At 32.1% G+C, this 12,228-nt stretch overlaps 1 protein-coding gene across 1 annotated transcript; it reads left to right on the top strand.

Annotated features, from left to right (window-relative positions):
• Positions 1-6,142: 6,142 nt before the first annotated feature.
• On the top strand, positions 6,143-6,947 carry LOC107916712 (uncharacterized). The gene has a single exon (XM_016846062.2). The coding sequence runs from the start codon at positions 6,323-6,325 to the stop codon at positions 6,584-6,586; it is 264 nt and encodes an 87-aa protein (XP_016701551.1). The 5' UTR covers positions 6,143-6,322; the 3' UTR covers positions 6,587-6,947.
• The last annotated feature ends 5,281 nt before the right edge of the window (positions 6,948-12,228 follow it).

Here is a 12,228-nt window from a genome sequence, read left to right as displayed (position 1 = left end):
GCATCATATCATGGAACAACGTCACCATGGCTCTCTGATATGTTGCCCCAGCATTCTTTAATTCGAATGGCATTACCTTGTAACAGAAGGTTCCCCACATTGTTATGAATGTAGTTTTTTCCATGTCCTCAGGAGCCATCTTTATCTGATTATAACCTGAGAAGCCATCCATGAATGAAAACAGAGAATGCTTTGCCGTATTATCCACCAAAGTATCGATGTGTGGTAGAGGAAAGTTACCCTTGGGGCTTGCTTGATTTAGATCACGATAATCCACGCACATTCGCACCTTGCCATCCTTTTTTGGTATCGGGACTATGTTAGCTACCCACTCTGGATACTTGGAGACTTGTAGGAAGCCAGCGTCAAATTGTTTCTTGACTTCTTCTTTTATCTTCAATAGCATTTCGGGTCTCATCCTTCTTAACTTCTGCTGAACGGGCTTGCATTCTAGTTTTAGTGGGAGCTTGTGGACCACAATATCCGTGTTCAATCCTGGCATATCCTGATAAGACCAGGCAAACACATCCTTGTACTCATGGAGCAAGGCGATCAAATCTTGCCTTGTGTTTTCTGAAATGGAAGTTCCAATCTTCACTTCTTGTTTCTTTTCTTCATTTCCCAAGTTCACTGTCTCAACAGATTCTTGATGGGGTAGAATCTGTTTCTTTTCTTGTTTAACCATTCTCAGTAAGTCAGGAGGCGAGACACAATCTTCAGCATCTTCCTCGACTTCAAATTCTCCTAAACAAACAGCCTTCTCAAAATCTATTTCAGGACTTGTAACGGGATTATTCATGCCATGGATATCTGAGCACTTGAAAGGCGGATAGAAAATACTGCTATAGGAGAGCATCAAAGTATTGGAATCAACAAACACAATGTTATGGAATGGGATATATGGAGAGAAAGGATATGAAGCGATGAGGGTAACTATGAAACTGATAGAAATGAAAAAATCATGACAAAATGCATCTTCATTAATGTTCATTGAAATGATAAAGAGCAAACATAAGCTCTTACAAAAGGAATCCCACTATTTAGGGGCACACAAAATAAATGGAGAAGTAACATTGGGTATTACTTTGGAGAGGACTTAGAAACTACAATGAGGTCCATAGCAGTCCAATTGTTCAAAATATGTCTTGGGGGATAAGAGCGTATCATTGAAACATCCTCAATTGTATCACTCTCGTTGAGTTCAGCATCCATAGCTCCAGAATGACGTGATTCCAGACTTGTAGTGTTGCAATTGTGGATTGTACGGTTTTGGCTTTAGTGAATGATTAGGGTGATATGTACATGCAATGAATGAATGAATGAATGGATGATGAATGTCAGTCATGCATAAATATGCAAAAAATGGTGTTGATTTCAAGTTAGCCCCATATTTTGGCGTTTCATTAATCCAAAAGAGTCCATTACAAAATATTTTGCCAATAAAGATGCCCCTAGTGCCTGAGTCCCACTGTTTCCAAATCCCAGACAAGTCTTCGAGATCGTTCTGACGAGCATTCAAAGTCACTCGCTCGGGAAGATCAGAGGTGTATCCTTCCTTTAAACTGTCCCATTTTACTTTTTGAGTCCTCAAAGACCAATCTCGGACTACAGCATTTTTCTCAGTTACTCGTGTAATTGACTCCTCCATCAGAAACCCGTTTTTGGCAACCAATCTCTAATCAACACCTTCCTAATGAGATGTTTACGATGCATGATGAAAAATAAAATAAAGAACAAATAATCTTGGTTAGAGATCACAACAGATATAAACAGAAGAAGAGAAATACAGACTATGGAAAATTTAATAAATTAAGCTATTCAATCATGCAATTTGATGGAACAGACCAACATTTTTTTTTGCCCCAACATGCTTTACAAGAAACCTACCCCACATACCATCAGACAATCTATCCGGCCCAATTTATTAAACAGACTCAATTCATTTGTAAATAAGTGTAAATGTAAAAGAAATAAAAGGTAAGAGGCGTTTCTCCCGTGTACTTATTTTGGTAACTATCAAACAGATAGAGGTTCGGCATGGCTCGAACTCGGTGGCTCGTACGGTTCACTATATGTGGCTTCGGTTCTAGAAAGGTACTCGAATTGTCCATACTGTCACCTACTAAGGTAAGTACGGAGCCTCGGTTATCGCCCGTCATGGGCTTGCGAGTTCAATTCGAGGGATTACATTTACTTATGCCTATGCGGAGGGACAAGTTAACTCACGAAAGCATAAGTCATATGTAACCCGGAAGTAACTACTAGCCTGTGCGGAGGGACGAGTTAACTCACGAAGGCGTAGCGTTTACTTCCACTTAAACGGACGGAGCCCGGGTAGAGAGCTCATGTTATGCAAAAAATGCAAGTGCACGGTGTGTGGGGAGAAACTCACAAACCTTTTATTTTTTATTTATTAAAACAAAAAAAGGTAAAACTTAGAGCTGACAAAAAACAGAAAAATAAAACACGTTAGAAAAATATTAATTTAAAAACTGAATGCAAATGCATGACTTTTCAAAACAATATTCAAGGATCACGATTAAAAATTAATTTGAACAAGAAAATTTGAAAATTTTTACAACACGCGTTTAACATCAGACTCGACTCTCACAACAGGTTCCCCAGCGGAGTCGCCAGCTGTAGCGACCTAAAAATTTGGGCACGGGCGCTACTCGAAGTAATTATTGAAAACTTGAAAATTGAATCTTGATTTTATTTGAAAAAGGAGTCACCACCGATCTTTTTTCTAGGTGTGATCGGACACCTACAAAATTCTCTTTTTAGAAGAAAAATTTATTTTTAAAGTTTTCTAAAAAAGAGGTAATTTTAGGTCCACGTAAAAATCAAGAGAAAATTCGAGTTCGGGAGTCGGTTACGCGCGAGGAAGGTATTAGCACCCTCGCGACGTCCAAAATTGGTATCTTGTTAAGCGCGCGTTGTCTTAATTTTAAAAAATACAAATCCAATTTAATAGTTAATCGTGATCCGATTAAAACACGAGAATTTTTTTTAAAACACGAGAATTTTGGAAACACAATTTTGTCTAAAAAACGAAAATTTATGAAACACGAGATTTTTTTTGAAAACACGAAAATTTTCAAAACATCGAAATTTTTGAAAACACGAGAATTTTTGAAACACGGGAATTTTCTGAAAACATGAAAAATTTTGAAAATTGGAATTTTTTGAAAACACGAAAAATTTTCTAATTTTTTTATTAAGCACGTATCGTATTTAACACTAATCGGTGATATTCACTCAACATAGCAATGAAATCAACGAATTAGTGTCAAATCGATTTGTTACTTTATTTTTGAAAACACGAGAAATTTTTTTGAAGACACGAAAATTTCGAAACCCGAGGATTTTTTTTTGAAAATACGAATTTTTTGAATATTTTTATTTTTAAAAGGGCGTATCGAGTTTAACACAAACTGGTGATATTCACCCAACATAGCGATGAAATCAACGATTTTATGATAAATCGATCCGTTGCCTTATTTTTTAAAATTATTTAAAATAAAATAAAATTAAAATTGAATTAAATTGAAAATATAAATACAAAATATAAAAATATAAAAATGCATAAAATGCTAATAATATTAAAATGAAATAACATAAAAATACGAGCATTAAATTAAAAGTGAAATAAACGAAATTACCGAAAAATCTAAAATGCGAGCTTCACCGAACGGGTTACACAAATTGAATTTTTCTTTTCTTTTTCTCTTCTTTTTTCTTTTTTTTTCTTTTTTTCTTTTTTTCTTTTTTCTTTTCATTTTCTGCTGGGCTGCTTGCTGTGGGCTGCTGTTGGGCTGCGCTGGTTTGGGCCGCTGCACTGCTAGGCTGCTGCTGGACAGGCTGGCTGTTGGGCTAGGGCCTGCTGTTGGGCTGCTGGAATTGGGCCTGCTGTTGGCCTGCCCCCTTTTTTTTTTGCTGCTTATTTTTTTTTTGCTTTGTTTTTTCTTTATTTTTTTGGGCTGCTTTGGGCTTCTGCTGGGTCGGGTCTTCTGCTCGGGTTGGGTTTTGAGCCGGACGGGTCGGGTCGGTTCGACCCGACTGCTTTATTATTATTTTTTCTTTTTCTTTTCTCTTTTTCTTTTTTCTTCCTTCTTCTTTTTTCTTCCTTCTTCTTCTTCTTCTTCTTTACGCCTTGGTTGCACCACCGTCGCTCCTCCCCTCTCTTCCTTTCTTTCCTCTTTCTCTTTCTCCTCTTTCTTTTTGCTGCTGAAATTTTTTTTGAAACTTTCTTTTTCTTTTTCTTTTTTGATTCGCCGGGGGGGGCCTTCGATTTTTGGAGTTTAAACTCCTTTTTATAGTTGGTTTTGCTTCTTTTTTGCAGGTAGCAAGTGGGGAAGGCCATGCCCTAGGCCGGCGGGAAATCGTGGGGCAGGTGCACGAAATCCACCTGATTATTGGGGATTTTCTGACAGAAGGACCAATTTGTAAATGAAGCAAAATTTTTGGGGCTGAAACAAAATTTTGAGAAAGTTTAGGGGTCAAAACGTAATTTTAAAAAGTTCATGGGTCAAAATGTAATTTTATGAAATTTAGGGGTTAAAATGCAATTTCAAAAAGTTTAGGGGTTAAAATATAATTTTTTATTTTTTGTATTTTTTTTGAAATTTAAAAAAAAACGAGCCGGACAAAATTCAGTGATTACAGTAAGTTTGCAGCTTGATCAATTATCTTTGAAAAGTTATAAAATAGTCATTGAATTATTTAAAATTTTTTATTTAAGTCACTAAATTATTAAATCATAATCTATTTTCTCTAAAAATACTAAAATCATTAAGGACGTTCTTAAAAAAAACCTAAAACAAAGTAATTTAGATTAGGTTAATTCATTAAAGGATAAAAAAGCACCCGAACTATTTTTTTTAAGCCAGGTGAAAATTATATAAATAATATTATTAATATATTATATTATATAAACATTAATTTAATAGTCACATTAGTCATCCATTAAAGATTTAACAAGTCAATACTTAAATAAAATTTTCAAATAATGTACTGATCAGTTTGTAATTTTAAAAAATTGAACGATCAAAATATAACCTATCAAATAATTTAATAAATATTTTTAATTTTTTAAATTTAAAAATTTACTAGTGACATATTTTTTTTAATTGGATTTAGAATGTGAGTGACATGTTTTTGGTTTTGGGAATGTTATTATTGGTACCAGCTCAAAATGAAGCCGGTGGCAGAGGACCAAACGACGGCAGCGTTTTTGGTAGCAGTGTTTAAATAGCATGTTTTCTAGAAAGTACCTGAATTCTGAGTTAGAACAGTCCAACGTATATAAAGGTGGCAATGTAAGAGTAGTTGGACGAGAATAATATATTATGTTTTCTAGTTTGAAGATGTATATAAAATCAAAAGGCGAAGGCATACGCAATGACGATTGCGGAAGCTTCTTAAACAGAACTTTCCATACATCCTGCGTAACCGTGTAACGTAAGAGATCACGGTCAAATTAATCCACCCTATTTTTTTTTTTGGATAATTCCAGAACCCCAATATAACTACGCGCTTCTTCTTTTTTATTAATTTATTGAAGTTTATGCGTTTGACTACACTACCCTTCCTGCTTTTTCTTTTTTAAATATCCTTTATCCTCTTTACTATCAATGATAATAAAAATTTAAGGTAAAAGGCAACAAAAAGGTTAGATAATAACTTTTATAAAAAACAATTTTTATAAGTGGAGTTAGAATTTTTGTCATGTATTCTTAAATTGTATTTTAAAAAAAATTAAATATTTTGTATATAAGCTATGAAAATATTTATCTTCAAAAATGGAATTAAGATTTTATCACATATGTATATTTTTAATTTTTGTCGCATGACAAAATCTCAATCACTTGTGAAGTTAAAATTTTACACAATTAATGTATTAAATAATTATCTTTTAAAAAATAAAAATAAATAAAACATTTGCTTATAAAAATTTTAAAAAATGGCCTTATTTTAATTTACAAAACCTAGTATACTAAGAAAGCATTAGATAAAAAGGAGGTTATTTTTGGCATTTCGGTTATAGGTAATATAATAATACAAATTGATTAATTGCAGCTGGGTCCCATTCCTGGATACAGCCCAGTTTTCTTTGTTGGATTAACGCCTATAAAATAGGGACTTGAGTTCCCATCAAATTCAAAGCACGCCTTCCTCCCTAACAAAATACTTCCCAATCCTTGCCTAAATTCAATCTATATTATTATTCTTAGAATTCTCAGCTGAAAACCGAACCCCGCCCCCCTTCAATCTATCAATACAGAAAGAAAAGAAAAGAAAAGAAAAGAAAAAAAAAGAGCAAATGGAAGGAAACAACTCGTACGGCAATGGATCATCCTGGGCAGACCAATGGGACTACAGCGATCCAGCGGCTTCCAACGGTGCTGCAAACAAGAAGAAAAGCAGCAGCGGTGGGGCAACCGCCAAGTACAAGCAGAAGGTCGGGGATGGGCTTGAGAAGACCAAAGCTGTGGCTTCAACTGGGATGAAGAAGGTCAAACAAGGAACCTCTTCGGGGCTTCAATGGATCAAAGACAAGTATCATAAAACTACCCAAAAGCACTAGGATTATTAGACTTTGTTTATGTTGCTTTTGGCTTTTCCTTAACTGCTTCTTATTTTATTCATTCATATATCCATAATGATTTATTCCTTTGTTTTGATGTAAAATTGCAAATCAAATCATAATCATTGATCTGTACTGCCTTGATGTAAAACTACGGTGTAATAAATGGATGTGAAGGGCAGAGGCAGTGGTCTTTGAATGTGAGATGTGTATGTATATGAAATCATAAAAAGCTGCATGCTAGGCAGCCAGAGAGTTCAGAGTACGCGTATGGTATGGCTGATGACGGTTAAGGACAACCCAAGTCTCTCTTATTATTTACATGTTTAATTCACTACTTCAATTATACGACTTTTTTACATTTTGGTGCTTAATATCTTTTTTAACAACTAGAACCTAAACTATTAATTTTTTTTCCATATTAGGTTAACTGTTCGTCAAACTAAGTTAATTTTAAAACATTTTTACCTCAACTATGTTTTTGGTACACATTTTAGATCTAAATGTTATATAGTTAAAAATTATTTTGAATTTTTTTTCTTTTACATTATTTTTCTCTCTTTATTTTTTTATTCTTTTTCTTTTATAATATCTAATAATATTAAAAATACTCAAAATTCACCTTTTTGAGATTGAGATGCTAGCGATTAATTTTGTTTTAAAATTTCACCGTCTCTTTGCTTGACCTGGCAAGATTGAAAAAGTTCCTTTATGAATCAAAACCAATGTTTTCAGAACTAGATTGGTCGGTTGAATAGGTTGGACTGGGAACCCGGTTGAGATACCGGTTGAACTAATTGACCCAATATAGCCTGGTTGAACCGAGCTAAAAACTTGGTTTAATCGGTTTTCTCTATTTTTAAAATATTTTTACTTGTATGAATTTTCAATAATTTATTTGATCAAATTGGACAAACTGGTCAAAACGGGAATTGAAGACTTGATAGATTCAACTATGTCACACCCTAAAATATAGGGGGTTAATCGTAATACATTAATAAGAAAATGTATACGGTTGAATGGTTGAGTGTTTAGTAACCTCCCTAGAGATCCAAGTTCAAGCTATTTTTTGACCATTTCTTTCCTTTATTATTTTTAGCAACTTAATATAAAAGTCACCTCAAGCCTAACAGTTAAAGCACTAGTATCCCCTCAAGTGACTCGAGTTCCAATCATCCAATCCCCCTTCCATTTCCTTTTTTAATTTCAACAAAATTAGGATATTTACCATGCCGCCCCTTAGGGTTTCTAAACCCTATGTATTTAACCATCTTTTCCTAATTAGACTTGGCATTTTGTTACATTTCAATTCCTATTAGAATTTTGCCGTCTTCTCTCTCTTTTTTCTTTTCTTTCCTCTTCTTTGCATTATATTTTCCATCTTTTTATTTTGTCAAGTATTTTTCTTACCTAAATAAAAAAAATCATCATTCAATCATTCTTCTACAAGTTTAGTAATTGTCGTCAATAACATCTCTATTCTTGCTAATAAACGGTAAGTACACCTCGTTCCTATGATTCGATTTAGTAACCCTGCCGTACAAATCTCCAACCTTTAATCTTTAATTCGATCAATCGATCTATTTGAAATATTGATAGATCTTTTGAAAATCTCGTCATTCTTGACGTTAATCACTAATTGTGTACATATGTCTAAAGGATCGAATTTAAGTGTATCGGATCAAGTTTGATCGTGAGGAACGTCAATCAGAACTCTGATGAAAGGCGTGTGATCTTTCCCAAGTGAATCAGTGCTTATCGTTTGTAGGATTAGGGCCACACAATCTTCTACATAGGTGGACCACATGGCAACCACACGACTATGTGCCTCTTAAAACCTCAGGCTAGTTCGTGAACCAAATGGCTATAGCTTAATCTTTAATTCGATGAATCGATCTATTTGAAATCTTGATAAATCTTTTGCAAATCTCGTCAATCTTGACATTAATAACTAATTGTGTACATATTTCTGAAGGATCGAATTTAAGTGTATTAGATCAGGTTTGATCGTGAAGAACGTCAATCAGAACACTGATGAAAGGCGTGTGATCGTTCCCAAGTGAATCAGTGTTTATCGTGTGTAAGATTAGGGCCACACGGTCTTCTACATAGGTGGACCACATGGCCACCACACGACCATGTGCCTTTAAAACCTCAGGCTAATTCGTGAACCAAATGGCTACAGCTCTTCTACACGGCTGTGTCTCTCCTATAGGTTAATATTTGCATTTGCTACAAGGCCGTGTAACCTTCCATGCAACCTAAATCTTTTCACAAGGCCTGGCCACACAGCTTTGTGACCTCGATTTTACAGTTTTGCTTAGAAATTTATGATATGTTCAATTTAGTCCATCTATACGCCCTGAACTGTTTTTAGAGTCTTTATTTTCTCAATTAAGTCCCTATTATTGTGTTATTCTAGAATTGATGATTTAATGACTAAAGTGCTATGGCTATATCGTATGAGAAGTGAATATTACTGTCATTGTGAAACAGATAAACTATTAGTGTTAATAATGTTACCACCCAATTGAATACATGTTAAGCATGTTTGCTTCTAGTGTTGATTTGTTCTATTATAAAGCATGCCATACTGTATTGCCTGCGGTGGAATGATATGTAAGGAGGAAGAGTGACAATTTAATAATCTGCAAATAGTGTGGTTCGTTCATGAACCAAGTGGCAGTTTATCTACAATTATTTTCATCTAAAAATATTGGTGGTTTACCCACAATTTTTACAAACAAAGTGTCAGTTTATTTGCGAATCAACGGTGGTTTATCCACAACCCAGTGTATAAAGTTGGATGAGTTTTGGGGAAGTCATAGTGTGGTGTGCAGTGGAGTTGGGTAGGACCTTTTTTGATAAACAAAAATTGCATTGCCATTTATAAACATGTGCATACAAAACTGTGAACTCTAATATATTATAGTGATATGTTAATTTGAAAAATCGATATTGTGAATTGCTATACGAATGTGATTATTTTAAGTATTTTTATATTGTATGTTATGCCTACAGTTCTGCACTGATTTTCTTAGAATGTGAATGTACTTTAAGTACCAAAATGTGAAAATGAATATGCTTTAAGAATCAAATCATCAATTAAGCTATAATAATAATAAAAGTGTTTCACTTTAACGGAACCGTTAATGTAAGTCAAATGAACTGGTTTGATATATTATGTTAATTTAAGGGTGCAATTGGTATTTTGAAAAAGCAAAATCCAGAGACTTTCTGCCTAAATTTAGGCATTCCTTGAAATTTAGGAGCCTATTCATTCAATTAGGTCCCCCCACCTCTACCCACAAAACTTGAAATTTACTCTACTTCTGCCAAACACACTTTAATTTTCCAGAAAGTCTCGCCCCCATTCGCCAACGCGCATGCTCTTCGTCTTTAATTAAAAAGGTTTAAACTTTAAAGGGAAGAAAACCCTTGACTAAAAAAACAAACAAAAAAAAAACAATTAAATTTTGTCAACAATTTTCACCAAGTTGAAACTATCAATAAAAAAATCAATTAGTTCCTTCCATTATAGTTGATAATAATAATCGCTACATTTTATTGAGATGGCAAATAATGATACAATATAATAATAAATGATATGTCATGTGTAGTTGATGCTTATGTGGAATTTTGTCAAGCCAACAAATGTTATATAAATATTAAAAAAAACCTAAAATAATATAAAAACTAAAATATTATTTAAAAAATATTAAAAGATTCAAGTCCAAAATGAACTTAAATAAATATACATCTAAATTCATTTGCATTTAGACAATTTTTAATCCAATTCATTCTGTACATGGTCTTTTAAATAATATTATACTTTTATAAATTCAAATATATATAATTTTAAAATTTTACAATTCAAAATAATGCTATAAGTTTGAAAATATAAAATAATTTTAAAAAATTATAATTAACAAATATTTTCAATTTACTAAAAATGAAAGTCTAGAATGAACATAGACAAATTGATAAGTTCATTTCCATCTAGATATTTATTTCTCCAAGTTCATTTTGGATGTGATTTTTTAATAAATAATATTTTATATTTTTATATTTTAAAATTTTAAAATTTTAAAATTTTAAAATTTATAATTTTAAAAAATAAATATGAAAATAATATTATAATTTTAGAAATATAAAATAATTTCCTAAAATTATAAGTTTAAAAATTATTTAAAAATTACTAAAAGTGGAAGTCCAAAATAAATATGGACAATTAACATCCAAGTCCATTTGCATATAAATAGGGCGTAGCCGGGCGGAAAATTTTTTATTTAGGCAATTTATTAAAGGTATAATTGCACTTTGGCTCTTTTAAAAATAATAAAAATATAATTTAATTTTGGTCCCCTAAAAAAATTTTCTGATTTTCCCCTTGTAAACATTCATTTATCCAAATTTATTCTAAATGTGATCTTTTAAATAATTCAAAAAAGTTGAGAATTTATTTTGAAACTAGTATTTTTTGAAATTATAAAAATATATAATATTGTTCAAAAATCAGATCCAAATGAACCTATACAAATGGTTCTCTAGATGCAAATGAACTTAGATGATCATTTATCCGGTTTCATTTTGGATTGCATTTTTAATTCCTTTTATTTTTTTATTTAAAATATTTACTGATGTGAAAAAATGCCATGTCAACATTACCTACATATGGTATGTCATGCGTCGTCATTATGTGTCATTGTTTTTCATGTCAACAAAATATAACGATCAACACAATCAATTTTATTAGAGGGCTTAATTGATTGTTTATTTCATTGATTAGGGATCAATTTGGTGAAAATTTTCAATGAGGACTTATTCGATTTTTTAAATAAGGATGATAAGTGCATAATTTTCAATTTATTTGTGATAATTTTCTCTTTGAATTGTATTATTAAAGTCCTTAATTAAAATTTATTTTGTCTCATTTTTTTTATGGTTTAGGTGAATAATTGGAGAAAAGTTAACTTAGATTTTATTTTTGGCAAGTTTTTTGCATATTGAGCTCTCAATTTACACTACTGTAGTATTTTGACCATAACATGAGCTAAAAAACTATGTTTTGAGCCCATGATATATTGTTTCGAAGAGAATTGAAATCTCTAACTAATGTTATTTGACGACTTGAGCCCAAAAATATCGAGAAGGTGTCTAAAAATGGCCTAGAATTTGATGAAAAAATTTGCCAAGAAATCTAGAAAATTCTGCTCTGTTTAATTAAGGTCATTTCTATATTTTCCCCGTTATCTGATTTTGTCCTATAAATAGACATTATTAGGTTACACCTAGATATAGCCACCATATAGATGCCTTAAGATTATTTTATTTTTGCATTTTCTTTTCTCTATGAGTTGCTAAACTTTTATTTCTAGGTAAATGGCTTTCGATGTCTTGATTCTAAAAGTTTGTGAGATCTAATTTGTACTTAATCTTTCTTTATTCTTTGGTACTTGTGTATCTTTTGTTTTAATTACACATATTTAGGCTTGTTAAATATAGAGCTCGTATTTGATATCTTAGAATATTTGTCTTCTCAATTAAAATTTAATTGTTTAATTGATTCTAATACTTGTGACAAATAACAAAATTGGGTATAAATGTTATGATATTATTATGGGATATTATCTTTTAGAAAT

Source organism: Gossypium hirsutum, chromosome D12 (genome assembly GCF_007990345.1).
Source record: "Gossypium hirsutum isolate 1008001.06 chromosome D12, Gossypium_hirsutum_v2.1, whole genome shotgun sequence".
Classification (NCBI taxonomy): domain Eukaryota; kingdom Viridiplantae; phylum Streptophyta; class Magnoliopsida; order Malvales; family Malvaceae; genus Gossypium; species Gossypium hirsutum.
The sequence above is the reverse complement of the archived record's forward strand: the minus strand, read 5'-3'. Positions and strand labels throughout refer to the sequence as shown.

Coding starts and splice junctions, on each gene's coding strand:
- LOC107916712 (XM_016846062.2), top strand. CDS start 6,323: ATGGAAGGAAACAACTCGTACGGCAATGGATCATCCTGGGCAGACCAA.